Source organism: Rhamphochromis sp. 'chilingali' (genome assembly GCF_963969265.1).
Source record: "Rhamphochromis sp. 'chilingali' genome assembly, chromosome: 2".
Classification (NCBI taxonomy): Eukaryota; Metazoa; Chordata; class Actinopteri; order Cichliformes; family Cichlidae; genus Rhamphochromis; species Rhamphochromis sp. 'chilingali'.
Window position 1 is genome coordinate 12,134,150 of NC_137930.1, and position 18,499 is coordinate 12,152,648.

Below are 18,499 nucleotides of genomic sequence, written 5' to 3' on the forward strand. Positions count from 1 at the left end.
AGCTTACATTAAGACCTGCCATACTTGCCAAATTGTAGGTAAGCCAAATCAGTCTATTAAACCTGTTCCACTTTGTCCCATCCCTGCTGTGAGTAACCCATTTGAACATTTGATCATTGACTGTGTGGGCCCTCTTCCTCGATCAAAATCTGGTTCGGAGTATCTGTTAACTGTAATGTGCCAGGTTACGCGTTATCCTGCTGCATATCCGTTGCGTACCATCACAGCTAAGTCTGTGGTGAAGGCTTTGACACAGTTTATTTCTGTATTTGGCATACCGAAGATTATTCAGAGTGACCAGGGATCAAACTTTTCGTCACATCTATTTGCACAAGTTCTTAAGCTGTTGAATATTGTGCATAATAAAGCCTCTCCTTATCATCCACAGAGCCAAGGTGCTTTAGAGCGCTTCCACCAAACACTGAAGTCCTTGTTACGTGCCTATTGCACCGAAATGAGGAGTGACTGGGAGGAAGGTTTACCGTGGCTTCTGTTGGCAGCGCGTGAAGTGTGCCAGGAGAGTACTGGGTTTAGCCCAAATGACTTGGTCTTTGGCCACAAAGTTCGGGGACCGTTGACAGTGCTGTGCGATAAGTGGTTGTCAGGTGAACTTGATAGATTATGTTAATGGTTTTCGGCACAGACTGTATGTGGCAGGTCAGTTGGCCAAACAGAACCTTGAAAAGCGAAAGCATTTGCCAAGAATGTTTTCATTAATCAAGATGAAGTATTTTTATGACCGGCATTCTGAAGAGCAGCAGTTTAGTACAGGTGACCAGGTTTTGACTTTACTGCCGATTGCAGGGTCACCGTTCCAGGCACACATATATATATATATATATATATATATATATATATATACACATACACTTCTTTGGTAATATTGATAAAGAACAACACTGGCTGATGATGAAATACAGTCAGCTGGCATGGTGACACTGCCAGTATTAACCTGCAGGGCTGGACCGGGACAGAAAATCGGGCATTTTGACTAGAGACCGGCCCACCAGGTATTAAAGCCATAAAGCCTTTGAATGAAAACAAATGCTGTTGTGACAGTGATGTACACTGTCTTGTTGGTATATGTATGATTTCTATACATTTTACGTCAGATAAAACCTTTGGTTGTAAGATTTAGATAATTATTTAATAAAAGCTAGATATTTTAAATGAGAATAAGAAAGAAAAGTATTTCTTTGTGCCCCCTTTCCCTGTTAATGCCCTACCTGGCCCCCTGGCAAAAATTTCCTAGATCCACACCTGCACAGTTACCAGCTGTCAGCTGCTTAGAAAAGGATCCTGGTGTTATTTGTCTCTCAGAAACAGTTCATGACTTCCCTTCAACTCATTCATGTCACCTAAAAGGTAAACCTGTTTCTCCATCACCTGTTCAGCTCTAATGATTCAGTAAGGACATCTCCTGGTTTCATCTTCATGTTTCCCTCTCACCACATATACAAACCGACATCATGACCAGCAGTTTTACAGCTGTGGCTCCAGCAAACATCAGCTGATACTAGAAATTAATATTAAATAAATTCTGACAACAGCTGATCAAGCTTAAACGTGCTGCTGTTGTTTAGCGCGACATCTGCTGGTTTCCTCTTTCTGGCGCAAAGTGGGCAATAAATAAATGAGAGAGAAAAGCCGATCAGCTGATCATTGATCAGTTTCATGATTGAAGTAGCAACAGGAGAGGCAGGGGGAGAGAATGAGAGAAGAAGAGGCAGCTGTGCAGCGTAACGACAGAATAACTTCAGCTTTGTGTCCTTTTCCATTCTAGCTAAAGTTCGGGACAAACTGCGTCTCTTCTCAGCTCAATACGAAACGTGTAATATTTTCTCTTAATGAGGGACCATTCCATTTTTTTAAGGAGCCGCTGGCAACTCTACTAACTAACCTTATGAATAAAATAAAGTTCACTATCAGTAACATCATAGAACCCACCCACCTAAAAACTCCATCAAGCTGGCTAGAACGCAGTACGAGTTATTGCAACTGACGGTAAAAAGTCAGCACAACGAAAATAAACTACACCTAAACTTAGTTTATATCTGACCCAGATAGACTGCAGGTCATAACTTCTTACCTGAAGTTCAGTTCACCTGACACTCTGACTGGTGGCTGCCTCGGGGCTCTCCTCCTGCCTCCCCTCACCTCATCCACCTGCTGGCCTCTGTGGAAGCCCCGCCATAGCCACCACCAAACTGAGTTATTTTTACACATCGAAAATAAATGGCTAAATGATCACTTGTTTCACATGTGTTCATATCACAAAGAATAGAATATGCATCTACTTAAATCAACTTCAAGTCAAATGGTTAAAAAAAATAATAATTTCACAAACAAAAAAAGAGCTAGAAAATTCACCACACTGGGAAGGGTGAAGACAACTGGGTTGCCCGGCCCTGGCCACGAGGTGTCCCTTATTTATTTTTCAGGGAGTTGGCAACCCTATTTTTATGTATACATATATGTATACACACACACATATATATATATATATATATATATATATATATATATATATATATATATATATATATATATATGTATGTGTGTGTCGGATTTATATAGCGCTTTACAATGCCACTATTCATTCACTTTCGCATTCACACACTGGTGGAGGCAAGCTACGGTTGTAGCCACAGCTGCCCTGGGGCAGACTGACAGAAGCGAGGCTGCCATATCGCGCCATCGGCCCCTCTGGTCAACGCCAGTAGGCGGTAGAATTATTAGGCAAATGAGTATTTTTTCCACATCATCCTCTTCATGCATGTTGTCTTACTCCAAGCTGTATAGGCTCGAAAGCCTACTACCAATTAAGCATATTAGGTGATGTGCATCTCTGTAATGAGAAGGGGTGTGGTCTAATGACATCAACACCCTATATCAGGTGTGCATAATTATTAGGCAACGTCCTTTCCTTTGGCAAAATAGGTCAAAAGAAGGACTTGACAGGAACGGAAAAGTCAAAAATAGTGAGATATCCTGCAGAGGGATGCAGCAGTCTCAAAATTGCAAAGCTTCTGAAGCGTGATCATCGAACAATCAAGCGTTTCATTCAAAATAGTCAACAGGGTCGCAAGAAGCGTGTGGAAAAACCAAGGCACAAAATAACTGCCCATGAACTGAGAAAAGTCAAGCGTGCAGCTGCCAAGATGCCACTTGCCACCAGTTTGGCCATATTTCAGAGCTGCAACATCACTGGAGTGCCCAAAAGCACAAGGTGTGCAATACTCAGAGACATGGCCAAGGTAAGAAAGGCTGAAAGACGACCACCACTGAACAAGACACACAAGCTGAAACGTCAAGACTGGGCCAAGAAATATCTCAAGACTGGTTTTTCTAAGGTTTTATGGACTGATGAAATGAGTGGGGCCTTTTCGGGTTGAGGATGGAGTCAAGCTCAACTCCCAGTCCTACTGCCAGTTTCTGGAAGACACCTTCTTCAAGCAGTGGTACAGGAAGAAGTCTGCATCCTTCAAGAAAAACATGATTTTCATGCAGGACAATGCTCCATCACACGCGTCCAAGTACTCCACAGCGTGGCTGGCAAGAAAGGGTATAAAAGAAGAAATACTAATGACATGGCCTCCTTGTTCACCTGATCTGAACCCCATTGAGAACCTGTGGTCCATCATCAAATGTGAGATTTACAAGGAGGGAAAACAGAGTTGCCCCTGGTGAGAGGCGGCGGGCTGGGGTGGGTATCCTAATATCCCCTCGGCTTGCTGCCGGTACGTTGGGGTTTTTCCCGGTGGACGAGAGGGTTTGTTCCCTGCGCCTTAGGGTCGGGGAACGGGTCCTGACTGTCATCTGCGCTTATGCGCCGAGTGGCAGTTCAGAGTACCCAGCCTTCTTAGAGTCCCTGGGGGGGGGTGCTGGAGGGTGCTCCACCTGGAGACTCTGTTGTCCTGCTGGGAGACTTCAATGCTCACGTGGGTAACGACAGCGAGACCTGGAGGGGCGTGATTGGGAGGAACGGCCTCCCTGATCTGAACCCGAGCGGTGCTCTGTTATTGGACTTCTGTGCTAACCACAGTTTGGCCATAACGAACACCCTGTTCGAACATAAGAGTGTCCATAAGTGCACGTGGCACCAGGACGCTCTAGGCCGTAGGTCGATGATCGATTTTGTAATCGTATCAGCAGACCTGCGACCATATGTTCTGGACACTCGGGTAAAGAGAGGGGCTGAGCTGTCAACTGATCACCACCTGGTGGTGAGTTGGATCAGGTGGCGGGGGAGGACGCTGGACAGACCTGGTGCACCTAAACGCGTAGTGAGGGTGTGCTGGGAACGTCTAGCAGAGGCCCCAGTCCGCGAGATCTTCAACGCACACCTCCGGCAGAGCTTCAACAGCATTCTGAGGGAGACCGGGGACATTGAGTCCGAATGGACCATGTTCAGCGTCTCCATTGCCGAAGCTGCTGCATTGAGCTGCGGCCGCAAGGTGGTGGGTGCCTGCCGTGGTGGTAATCCCCGAACCAAATGGTGGACACCAGAGGTGAAGGGAGCCACCAGGCTGAAGAAGGAGTCCTATCGGGCTTGGTTAGCCTGTGGGACTCCGGAGGCAGCCGACAGGTATCGACAGGCCAAGCGGAATGCGGCTCGGGCAGTGGCTGAAGCAAAAACTCGGGTGTGGGAGGAGTTCGGAGAGGCCATGGAAAAAGACTTTCGGACTGCCTCGAAGAGATTCTGGCAAACCGTCAGACGTCTCAGGAGGGGAAAGCGGTGCTCTACCTGCACTGTGTATAGTGCTGGCGGAGCGCTGCTGACGTCGACTGAGAAAATTGTCAGGCGGTGGAAGGAATACTTCGAGGACCTCCTTAATCCCACTGACACGTCTTCCGAGGAGGAAGCAGAGTCTGGGGATGAGGGGAATGGCCCGCCAATTTCCGGGGGCGAGGTCACTGAGGCAGTTAAACAACTCCTTGGTGGCAGAGCCCCTGGTGTTGATGAGGTCCGCCCCGAGTTCCTGAAGGCTCTGGACGTTGTAGGGCTGTCCTGGTTGACACGCCTCTGCAATGTTGCGTGGAGATCAGGGGCAGTACCTGTGGACTGGCAGACCGGGGTGGTGGTCCCCATCTTTAAGAAAGGGGACCGGAGGGTGTGTTCCAACTACAGGGGGATCACACTCCTCAGCCTCCCTGGGAAAGTCTATGCCAGGGTGCTGGAAAGGAGAGTTCGTCCGTTAGTCGAACCTCGGCTACAGGAGGAACAATGCGGTTTTCGTCCTGGTCGCGGAACACTGGACCAGCTCTTTATCCTCTCCAGGATACTTGAGGGTGCATGGGAGTTTGCCCAACCAGTCTACATGTGTTTTGTGGACTTGGAGAAGGCATTCGACCGTGTCCCTCGGGGTGTCCTGTGGGAGGTGTTGCGGGAATATGGGGTGTCTGGCCCATTGCTACGGGCCATTCGATCCCTATACAACCGTTGCAAGAGCTTGGTTCGCATTGCCGGCAATAAGTCGGACTCGTTCCCGGTGGGTGATGGGCTTCGCCAGGGCTGCCCTTTGTCTCCGGTTCTGTTCATAATTTTTATGGACAGGATTTCTAGGCGCAGCCAAGTGGCGGAGGGCTTTCGCTTTGGTGGCCTCAGAATCTCATCTCTGATTTTTGCAGATGATGTGGTTCTGTTGGCTTCATCGGGTGAAGGCCTCCAGCTCGCACTGGAACGGTTCGCAGCCGAGTGTGAAGCAGCGGGAATGAGGATCAGCACCTCCAAATCCGAGGCCATGGTTCTCAGCCGGAAAAGGGTGGAGTGCCCACTCCGGGTCGGGGATGAGTTCCTGCCCCAAGTGGAGGAGTTCAAGTATCTCGGGGTCTTGTTCGCGAGTGATGGGAGAAGGGAGCCGGAGATCGACAGACGGATTGGGGCTGCAGCTGCAGTAATGCGGACGTTGCACCGGTCCGTCGTGGTGAAGAGGGAGCTGAGTGTAAAAGCGAAGCTCTCAATTTACGTCCCTACCCTCACCTATGGCCACGAGCTGTGGGTAGTGACCGAAAGAACGAGATCGCGGATACAAGCGGCAGAAATTAGCTTCCTCCGAAGGGTGGCTGGCCTCTCCCTTAGAGATAGGGTGAGAAGTTCGGCCATCCGGGAGGGGCTCAGAGTAGAGCAGCTGCTGCTCCACATCGAAAGGAGCCAGCTGAGGTGGTTCGGGCATCTGACAAGGATGCCCCCTGGGCGCCTCCTGGGTGAGGTGTTCCAGGCATGTCCCACCGGGAGGAGGCCCCGGGGCAGACCCAGGACACGCTGGAGAGATTATATCTCTCGGCTGGCCTGGGAACGCCTTGGTATTCCCCCGGACAAGCTGGAGGAGGTGGCTGGGGAGAGGGAGGTCTGGGCCTCTTTGCTTAGGCTGCTGCCCCCGCGACCCGACCCCGGACAAAGCGGATGACGATGGATGGGTGGATGGATGGAAAACAGTACCCCTCTCTGAACAGTGTCTGGGAGGCTGTGGTTGCTGCTGCACGCAATGTTGATGGTGAACAGATCAAAACACTGACAGAATCCATGGATGGCAGGCTTTTGAGTGTCCTTGCAAAGAAAGGTGGCTATATTGGTCGCTGATTTGTTTTTTGTTTTGCTTTTGAATGTCAGAAATGTATATTTGTGAATGTGGAGATGTTATATTGGTTTCACTGGTAAAAATAAATAATTGAAATGGGTATATATTTGTTTTTTGTTACGTTGCCTAATAATTATGCACAGTAATAGTCACCTGCACACACAGATATCCCCCTAAAATAGCTAAAACTAAAAACAAACTAAAAACTACTTCCAAAAACATTCAGCTTTGATATTAATGAGTTTTTTGGGTTCATTGAGAACATGGTTGTTGTTCAATAATAAAATTATTCCTCAAACATACAACTTGCCTAATAATTCTGCACTCCCTGTATGTATGTACAGTATATATATATATATATATATATATATATATATATATGCTAAATATATATATATATATATATATATGCTAAATATATAAAAATTGGATAAGTATTAACAATAATAAGTAATAATAATATTTTACATTTTTCAGCCAGAAAGGAGTGTGATGATCAGAGGTCTTTGACCCAGCATTTTGAGGTTTTGTGCTCTCATGTCTTGCTTACTGAATAATATGTTTAATTCTTAGTTTTCTTTGTGTTTATCTTTTCAACTTAATATATTTCCTTTCACGAATTATGTTTCAGTTTAGTTTGTTCCCTCAGTTTCTTGGCCCTTTCTCATCTGTCAATTCCCCTTAAATTCTTGTCTCATTTCCTGTTTAGCTATTGCTTCTCGCTTCCTATTTTATTTTAGTAGATACCTGTCTCCAGTATCTTGCCTTCAGTTTTACTTGCCTCAATGTCTTTGATTCTTATCACCTGCATGCATCTCATTACACAGCTCCCTCCCTCCATTCGTCTTCTGCTTATCCAATTCTGCTTCCTTTAGCTGCCCTAACATATACTGGTGTCTGCATATATTTCTGACAGATTGATACACTTGTCTCTTGCTAAAATTCCGCTCATTACAACACAGATGCTGCCATCTTCTGTTTAACTACAGTAAAACACTGAGCTCTGGCCAAGATTCAGGTAGAGTACGGGATTCATCCAGAGAACACCGTCAGGCATGTTTAGGCTGGTGTTGACAACACCACACTAGAAACTGAAAATGTTGGGGGAATGTTGTGTTCAGGTTCCAAGTTGTTGTTTCAAGCAAACTGCTTTATTTGATCTTTATTCGCACTATGTCCGTATAAAAACCTCATGTCAGCGATCTCACGTCATGTCATATGCTGCGTATGAAAAGAAAAAGCAATCATAATTAACATGTTCAGAACAGGATTGACTTTATTTCTTAAGAAATTATTGAAAGTGTTAAATTCAATGGAGTCCCAATATACCCAATACTGGCAGCATTCCAGAAAAAACAAACCATCAAAAATAACTTTAGAAGTTCTATACAAATGTAACAGAGTGAGCGAGCGAGCGAGAGAGAGCGAGAACTATTTAATTCTCAATAACTCGTCTGGTAACAGTATTGTACCTGGAAACTAAGACTGATTACCTATAAAATATTTCCTAGATTTATACTCCAAGTAGTCATTTAGTAATACATCATTCTTAACATCAGCAAACTGCCCAAGTCGCACAAAATCAGGATTATCTTTTTACATTCAATCTTTTGATAGAAATCAACTTTTTTAGAACAAAAAATGAGCAAACTGCTGAAAAAAATATTTACTCACAATCCCATTATCAGGGAATCTGGGATTCTGCTGGAATATGGCAATACACTTGAATAATAACGCATACATGTGCACAGACTGAATCTAACATACATGGATCTGAAACACAAAGAAACACACTGTGTCACAGCTGACAGCGCCGACTCCTAAGCAACCCTGCACACCAATGTGGGAAATACACTAGGTTGATTATGTAATGATTAAGTAATGATTAACATGGTGTGTTTCCTATTGAAATGGCTTAATGGGCCATGAATTCTCAGGTTAAGTTGGCACCCGTGCATCTGAAAAATTGAAAGGAGACATTTAAAATGAGTTAAATGTCTGTAATTTAAAACAGTTTCTAAAAATCGGTTATAGTCATCAACACAATGTAAAGAAACAACTTTGCTGACTTCTTGTGCAACTTCTCACACTGCCACCTCTACAATGGAGTTGACAAGGTAAAGTTAGCATGAGCCATTGAGCCAAATTACTGGGATGTAAGCTAGGTTGAAATTAACTAGAATTATCCTTTAAGGGTTAGATTTAGATTTCAAAATCTACCTTATACAATATAGCAGCCATTCCCAAACTAAAGATTGCTGGGCCTTTTTGGAACTCTTTCATCTCAACTGTGATTGTCATATAAACATAAGATGAACCTGTACCCGTTTGTGCTTTCACTGATTCATTTTGATTTTCTGACAATTCACCTCATAAGTTTGGCCATTGCCAATTCACTTTCCATCACCTCACAAAACTGTATTTGCTCCCTTTGAGTTAATTTCCTCTATGAATGAGATAATAGGTCCTACAATGAAGAATAAGATGTTGTTTTATATCCCACTGCTTTGTTTCATCTAGTTCCATTTATTTAATTATGCAGTGAAAGCTTTCCATTATAAGACTGACTCTTCCTGTCCTTCCTTGTTATCATTAATATTTTATCATCAACACAGGGATTATTTAGAAGCCACTTCTGACCTTTCTCACATGTTTACACACATGCAACAATGACTGACAGACATTTCAAATGTATTTTAGACTGTCAGCATACTGGATAATGAATACTACAGTGCAGACTGGATGTTTTTCATGGTCTACAGGTGACATACTGCGTTGAACTCATACGGGGACACACACACACACACACACAGGAATGCCATCATAATTCAAAGAGGTGGGAAATAAGGTTCTTAAAGGTGCTTCTGAAGCACAAACAAATGCTTGGGATTTGTTCAATCTAATCTTGTTTAACTACAGGGCAACTGCAGTTAAACAATATTAGAAACAACATTTCACCACATTCACCCTTTCAGTGCCAATCTGATTTCCAGTTGCAAGGATTAGACGACACACTGGGAACAGTGCAGGGAGCAGACCCTCTACTTAACCACAGTGCTCTGTGCTGTGCTGCTTACTGTATGCTCTTAAGTTTAAGTAGGTCTGCTTTTCATAAGTCATGTAAACTTAAGACTTATGAAAAGCAGACCTACTCGTAGAAGCATCACAGCATGTATATTAGAACTTACTTAAGGAACACTAGGAACAGCAACAATAGAAACATGTCCCATTTCTGTGTCACAGATCTGATTGCACAACTTTATATTAAATCTTGCTTTTCCTGATGACTTTATGGTCTCCTTTTATGGTTTCAAGTCCTATAAAAAGAAATTACGGTCTCCATTAGAGTCAAAATGTTAGAGTGATTGACAAGGTAGTAATGTGATCTGTCTCAATTCCATATCATCTATACGGTCTATTGTTCCAACTGGTGTTTCCACAGGTCCTTTTAGACATGATGGATGTTTTTGTTTATCTAAAGGCATTGTATGGTCACATAAGTTACACCAATCTTTAAAAAGAATTCAACAAAAATCTCTAGCTCTTTCAGTACTCAATGTTTCTGAATTAAGCCTGCAGAGATGCAAAAGATAACAACATAGTCTCACCTCCTTGGCCTGGTAATAGCAGCTAAGTAGGTGAGACTTAAAAAGCTGCAACCTAAAGTTTGGAGCAGAAGTACAAAGTACCAAAAGTCAAAGTACAAGTACAAACCACGAGTCTGGAGTTTTGTTTAGAGACTGAGTGGGGAAAAAATAACAACCTAAAAAAAAAACCTCAAAATTGTCTATATTTGGATATATATAATTTGTTCATATAAATGTCTATGCATCTCATTAGTATTTTTTTTTAGCTTTGATACTTTCTGGATTTCTTCCCCTTTATGGTAAAGTCTGTAGTGGCAGTCTTTCTGTAAAAGCCAATTCTTCGACCAATCAGAATTTGTCGGGAAAAAAGAACCCCTGTTAGGTGTGCTGTTGGCCTTTTGCTAGACGTCATGCAAGGACCTCTATATTGGTTGAATTTCTATAGTCCTTTTCTCTGAATTTATCACACATACTCAATCACACATGCCTGAAGGCATAATAACCAATCACAGCAGAAAGGCTATAGAAATCAGTGCACTCTAATCTTGATGTCGACAAAGGTCTCAAACATTATTAACACTAACAGGTGTTTAGTCTTGTGTTAAGGTCCCTTTAAACAGTAACACTGTAAGATGTCTAACTGTGGGGTGCCAAATAAAATTCCCTCTCTTAGACTATCAAATCTCCATTCCATCATGTCAGAGTCTTTATGGTGAATGTGTGATGTGAAGTAATAAAAGATATGTCAAATAACAGTTTATCAGCTTGTGACGTCAATTTGGAAATCCTTTTGCATCTTTTCATCCTCAGTTTCATATTGAATTATAGTTCTGTCCTTATATTCTTTTTTTTTTTTGGAGAAACCACACTGTATTTTGTCTCACAGTAAGGCATGTTTCAATTTGACTTGCCAGTTTGGGGGGGAAAAAAAGAGAACAACGGGATAAACTAGCAGAAAGGTCAGTCACTTCTATGTATATAGTAACAATCAACAGCACCTGAGCTCTACAGGTCTACACTGTTAACCCCTATACTGAACAAAATGTTTCTAGAATTCTTTCAAAAGGCCGGTGCTGTTTTAGCCATGTTTTCTACCCTGACAAAACATTATATCCAGAATTTGTGAAAAATCAGTCAAGCTTCAAGAAATCTTTGCTACAGATCCAAGGTCTATGGTAGTAGAACCAGACCCTAGAAAACCATCCATGAGCGACTGAAAGATCAAAGACGCGCGCACACACACACACACACACACACACACACACACACACACACACACACACACACACACACACAGTATGGCATCAATGTTAAATGAATTGAAAAAATTCGGACGTACCTCGCATCTCACCAAATAGTTTAACATCTTCCACAGTGCACAAATGTAAGGTGCAAATCTGCTTAGAACCCACTATCGAGTGTTTTTAATGTCTCAAAGGGACGCACGCACGCACGCACGCACGCACACACACACACACGCAAGTAAGGAATGGCAAAACAAGTTTACAGAAGGCTCAATCTGGAAGTAAGGCACCACCAGATTAAAATGTATACTCAAGGGCAAGAAACAGCAATGGAACCCTTTGGAGATATTTGCATTTTGTATCAGCCCAGTTTTTAAAATAACAACAACAAAAAAAATGCAGGGAAAGAGTTTTCCATAATTCAGTGCAAGTTTGACCTGCAGCTACAGGAAGCTCTTCTTTCAGACACACAGTTTTGTATTGCTGATTGAAGCACATTGCGCTTCTGGCAAAGAAGATGATCAGATGACACTTTATAATGAATCCCAATAGAAACAAGGTCATTCCAAAGGATCCATATACTTTTTCCTGCTATACCACATTTTTATTTGTATATACATAAACATGCACACACATAGTCCAAAGTTATTAAAAATTGCATAAAATAATAATTCCAATAGTAAGCACATAAAGGAATGTGGGTGGAAATGAACAGTGTGAACAGTAGATGTACATAAAAGACAAAAAGCACTTCCACTCCAGTCTTGTCCAATAACTAGGTTCCAGCCATAGATGATTTATCAATAATTACAAACAATGATATAAAAAAACAAAACCAATCTCTACTTGGTTGGAGGAGGGCTTCCCCCCCAAACAACAGGCTGACAGAAACTGCACTACCCGTGAGCCTCATCTTCTGGGGAGCTCTTCTGGGCTCTGGTGCCACCTGTGGAATCTGACCAATGACAGGAGAGCTAGGATGAGTAAGGGGTCACATCATCACACTTATGTAAACCCACTCAGGGGGTTTAAGGTGGGGGTGGGTGGGGTGTTACAGTAATATGAAGAGGGGATTAAAAGATGATGGCAGGGGAATAAAAATAGGAAACAATAGTCTGCCTCAAGACATGAAAGATAGCACGATTGATGAAGAAAAGCCAGTGATTAGGAAAGAGTTGTTCTTTGTCTATAAATACACTCACGCTTTCCCTCTGTATTATATTTTACATAAAATAACTAACAATAGTTTGTATGCTGTATTCATTTTGGAGATATATCATGGGCCAAAATGATGACATTCAACTCAAAAATATTTTCAAGTACAGCTTTTCTCAGGAGCACAGACTTTGTCATCACTTTAGTGCCATCTTTTGTCTTTTTTAGTACACTTATGGTGATGTAACAAGTCCTCCAATAGGTATATGACGGGTCTCCGTTAAGTTTGAAATTAATTTTTGCTAATAATAGACTAACACATTTTCTCCCGTTGTTATGTTTTGCCTCCTTTCTAATAAAAACTTTAAATGACTGTGGTCACGGTTTCACGGATGACTCAGTCACACTGGAGCAAAAACAGGATGGAAACCAAAAACAAATGAAGCAATAAGCAAATCAGTGGTTACCAGGTAACTGCATTAAATGGCTGTCCTGCAGCAGCTGCATCCCTATTTGTGCAGAAGTTTTTGAACTTCAGTTTAAGATCTATGAGATTGTGACCAGTCTATAAATGTAATGAGTTAATTCTGTGTATGTATGATGGTAAAAGATTTGAAATTGTTGTCCAACAATCTGTTATCAAGTTTACAAGGTCGAGTTGTCGAGTCTCTGTTGTTGCTTTATCACCATTTTGGGGCACCAAAGTCGCTCTGAAGATGGTAACTGACTGCGAGTGGCTACACACCTGGTCCCCATTGTTAAAGCAACCATTTCAAAAGCAATGAAATTTCTAGTTAATTACACAAGGCTGCAAAAATAATTTTGGTCATGCTGTAGTCTCCAGCGACTGTGCGTTAGATACCAATTTTACAATAGCAATACCAATGATCAATAGCTGCTAATGATATTTGGTTTTTTTTCCCCAGGTGATTATTTTTCCATCCTTGTGCCAGGGGTACACAGACTTCTTAAGCCATCACAAAACTGATGTGATAATACATTAAATATATCAGCCAACGACATCAGTAATGCCAATCAACGTGGCCATGTCACCTCAGTTTCATTTACTGCCCATGTGTTTTGTTTTTACATGGCTCACAGAGAAGTCAGAACCATGACTGTTTAAAAGAAAAACACAGTACTCTGCAAAAGTTTTAGCCAGGTGTGAAAAAAAATGCTGTAAAGAATGCTTTCAGAAATATGAATAATGATTGTATTTTGTAAATTGATAAAAATAAACAGTGAGAGAACAAAATAAAAATCTAAATCAAATCAATATTTGGTATTACCACCTTTTGCCTTCAAACCATCAGCAATTATTATATGGAACAGCCAATCTCTGCTACCAAGGTGAGGTTGTGAAAGACCGTTTCATGTCATGGCAATATTGAGCAGAACCACAAGACCTTGCACCAGCAAGGTTTCTCCCAGACAAAGATTTCAAAGCAAACTGGGGTTTCAAGATGTGCTGTTCAAGCTCTTTTGAAGAAGCACAAAGAAACGGGCAACGTTGAGGATTGTAGACTCAGTAGTTGGCCAAGGAAACAGTGCAGCAGATAAAAGACACATCAAGCTTATTACTCTTCGAAATTGGAAGATGTTCAGCAGTGCCTTCAGCTCAGAACTGACATAAACCAGTGGGACCCAGGTATACCCACCCAGGTCCGGCCAGAAGTGGTCTTCATGGAAGAGTTGTTTCCAAGTTGGAGGTATGGCTTTTTGGCTGCAAGGCCAAGCGACTCAATTATGCACGGAAACATAGGAAATGGGGTGCAGAAAAATGGCAGCACATGCTCTAGACTTTTGACCTATGAGTCAAAATTTTAAATATTTGGCTGTAGCAGAAGGCAGCTTGTTCGTCAAAGGGCTGGAGAGTGGTACAATAATTATTGTCTGCACGCAACAGTGAAGCATCATGGATGTTGGTTGAAGGTTTAGGGCTGCATTTCTGCAAATGGAGTTAGAGATTTGGTAAGGATTAATGGTGTTCTTAGTGCTGAAAAACACAGTCAGATACTTATCCATCATGCAATACCATCAGGTAGGCATATAATTGGCCCCAAATTTATTCTGCAGCAGGACAACGACCCCAAACATACAGACAAAGTCATTAAGAACCATCTTCAGCATCTCAACATCATCAAGCGTGTTAGGATTACATGAAGAGACAGAAGGATCTGAGGAAACAGACATCCAGAGAAGATATGTGGTTAGTTCTCCAAGATGTTTGGAACAACCTACTAGCAGAGTTCCTTCAAAAACTGTGTGCAAGTGTACCTAGTGTACCTGCTGTTTTGAAGGTGCATTGAATTGCTATCCTGAAGCAGCTGCATCCCTATTTGTGTAGAATTTTCTAAATTCTCTGTTTACAGCATTTTTTCACACCTGCCTGAAATATTTGCACAGTACTGTTTCTGGACAGATCTACAAGTTCCTCTCATGTTGGACAGAGATCATATTGGAGGCTCCACAGAGTTTTTATTCCACACCAAGACACAAAGGAAACATCCAAATGCTAGCTGGCTAACATGCTCAATTAGGAGAGATATCTCTGAAACACAATATGGGATTGACATGAGGTTAGAGCTGTTAATTTATCACATAATATTGATCTTTTTAGTTCTTTTCTTTTTATTTTATGCAGTTTCAAATTTACAGTCTAACATATATTGTACCTTTTAACCTTTTTTTTGAAAATATAAGCCTTTTTGGGGGGAGGGGTTTAATATTATTCTCAAAGAATAATTTTGCTTTATTTAACTCTGATATATTCCCCATTTCTAGAGCTGTGATTTGAAACAGCAATCTGCAGCTGCAGGGTGCTTTTGATGTCAGTATAATCCGTTCTGAGCGATTCTTCTTTTTCTGGAATCTGTACAATGAAGATGGTTCACTGTGGCAGTCTGAGTTATATTTATCTCATCCAATTTGTTCATGTAAACAAGGTGTGTTCCTTCCACACATTAACCAGTCGTGGAGTTCCACATGGTACTGTGCTAGAACTCATGCCTTTCATGTTTAGCCAAATTAGAAAGCTCCACTTTAACACCTAGGCAGGATTGCTAACTGAGCAGTTGAATCAAGAAATCGCTTACATAGAACCTAACTGACCTGGAGAACCTGGTTCTCACATGTCTTTTCCTATTAAAAAGGATACTGTTCCTCCCCACCATGACTGAGTGCTTTGCTTATAGTGGACTGCTGAATTACTGAAGCTCTCTAACATCACAGTCATTACCTGACAGTACTCACGTACATCAGACGTTGTGAACTGAAAGTATAAAATAAAATTGAATTGAAGTTAATTGAACTGAGAGGACACAGTGGGCATTATCCATAAAGGCACATTATTGGGAAATATATCAGGTTAAAACAAACAGTTTTCACCTAAGTTCTCTATTGTAAAGTGTAGACCTACATTTTGGATGCCAGAGGACACAATTCATCACCATTTGTCGCCTATGTTTTTATATACACCCAGATTCCTGTCATTAGCTTTGTGAAGGGCATCAATTCAGTAGAACAGCCATGCAGATTCAAAGAGACTCAGCTAACTACAGTAAAACTGGGAGAAGTGAGATGGTTCCAGAAACCAGAAATGGACACAGTCAGTGACAGGCTGCATTTCATTTACCTCATGCAACAAAACAAAAGTGTTAACAGTAGTTCTCAATGGTATCAAAGAATGAAAAGTTTACAGGGAACTCTGGACAGGCCAGAGGAGAGAGGACACATGGAGGCGCGCAAGGAGGGAAAAGAAAGAGAAAGAGAAAAAATTAATTTAGTTCAGCTGAAGGCAAAAAGGAATGCACATTCCTGTAAACGTTTACAAAAGGCGTCTGGAAAACAAAGCTTTGTAGTCGATGGGGCAGCACACCCGGCAAGTCAGACATCATTTTGAACAAAGCTACCTTGCGTGGTGTTTCTGTCATTGAGCAGCTTGGTCTGACTGTTCGGCAAAATCTTGATCTCAGGTGGATCTGGACTCTGGCCAGCGCGTGACGCCATGAGAGCGTTGAGATACTGTAGACGTGTCACCTGCAAAACACACGTACACACAAGTTAGTAATGTCGCTGCAGGGTTTTGGATAAAATGAAAGGTTTTTAGGGAGTTTTTAGGACAACCTCATAATCATGAATTACAGTAGTCAAGCATCAGTGATGGGAATAACGGCATTACAAGTAACCGATAATGGGATAATAGTAACCGAGTTACTAACGGCGTTACTTTTTTCCAGTAGCGAGTAATCTAACTAATTACCATTTCTATCGTTACAACGCGGTTACCGTTACTAACAAGAAAATGCGGTGCGGTCGCCTTACTATTTTTCAACAAACAGATGCTGTCTTCAGCTTACCACATCTTTTATCAGTTGCACGGAAGTAACTGTAAGTAATCTGGGCGCTACAGCTTTTAGCAGCTGCGCGGACGGCAATCACTTTCTGCCCAACGATCACTTTTTGGCACAACACCTGTAGCTAAGGGGGCAAAACAATCGCTTGAGTGCTGCTGTTTGACTGAGGAAGAATAAAGTAGTCGTGGTAAGCCAATCACATGACCACTTCAAGATGACAAACCAACAAGGTGATATATACCAGTTTTTAAATTGTGTTGATAGACCACGTAAAACCAGAGTCATGATAAACAATAAATTCGTGGCGTTTTTTCCTCAATAGTTTTGTCACGTTTAATGTCTAAGGACAGCGCTAGCAAGCACTCTCAGAAAAAGAGAGAGAGAGCGAGTTTTGAGATGTGAGTGATTTGTGACGTTCAGCATATTTGGAGTCTGTAGTTAATGTGTTGTCTTGTGTAGTTAGGTGTTGTGGATAGTATTGTGTTGTGTGTCAGAACAATGAGGTGACTGCTGTCTCCAGGTTCTACCTGGAGACAGTAGTCACCTTAGAAATAATTTTTTTGGAGTGGCACAAATAATTTGTGTGGCATCTTATTGAATGCAGAACAGCTGATTGTTCTGTAAATAGTTTGAAATGGTTATTTAAAAAAAGGGGGTAAAAGGTAAACGGCTGCAAATAACTTTGTTGTTTGCAAAACTTTTGCATATGATTTTAAAATTGACAATTTATAATTGCATTTAAAGTTATGAAATATGATTCAATAAACATGTTTGTGGTTGTTACAGTAAAACATAACTTTTTCTACTCGGATTTTATGTTTTGTCTGATTTTAGATCAATTGTGTTAATACAGTATATCAAAATAAAAACATAACTGTAAATTCAGACATGTGAGGTTGTGCTAAAAAGGATGATACTAAACAAGGCAAGTAAATAGTTTTTAGGTGAACTGTAGAGGGGAAATCAAAAGTAGTTAAAAATGGCCAATTATACCCTGGACCCCAGTGGGTTAAACTTTTTTTTTTAAAGTAACGCAATAGTTACTTTGCAAGTAATTAATTACTTTTATAATCTTGTAACTCAATTACTAACTCGGTTACTTTTTTGAAGTAGTAACTAGTAACTATAATTAATTACTTTTTCAAAGTAACTTGCCCAACACTGTCGAGCATAGAAGTAATGAATGCATGATTTAGTTAGGGCTGGATTCCCACTGTCACCAAAAGCTTGCTCATCGGGATTATCTGATTGTTGGGGTTTTCTCTGTATTATTGTAGGCTCTGTCAAACTGTTATATTCTTTATATTGTCTATGATACGCTTTACTAACCAATACAGATTAAATTAAAACTTTTTAATGCTTACGAATAGTCTTTGTTATGGATGAATACTTTCCAAGAGAAAAGACACATATACAAACTCGTATGAGCTGGAGGTCCGTGAGAGCTCGGACGGTGTAGTCGGGGCAATAGCTGGACGGGCTTGTGGCTTCTGCTGACTCAAAAGGATCCCTGGGAGAGTGACGCTGAGTTGACACCGGAGACTGGTGCACTGAAATTGCACAATCATACACACAGC

At 41.7% G+C, this 18,499-nt stretch overlaps 1 protein-coding gene across 2 annotated transcripts in view; it reads right to left on the bottom strand.

Annotated features, from left to right (window-relative positions):
• Window positions 1-7,831: 7,831 nt before the first annotated feature.
• cnnm3 (cyclin and CBS domain divalent metal cation transport mediator 3) overlaps window positions 7,832-18,499 on the bottom strand; it is a 34,671-nt gene continuing 24,003 nt past the window's right edge. The window contains exons 9-11 of one of the 2 annotated variants that reach the window (XM_080872084.1): window positions 18,342-18,472; window positions 16,479-16,605; window positions 7,832-12,367 (exon numbers count right to left, since the gene is read on the bottom strand). In XM_080872084.1, coding sequence (XP_080728210.1) covers window positions 12,309-12,367; window positions 16,479-16,605; window positions 18,342-18,472 — 317 coding nt within the window. In that variant the 3' untranslated portion in view covers window positions 7,832-12,308. The other variant, XM_080872085.1, reaches the window with a different exon arrangement.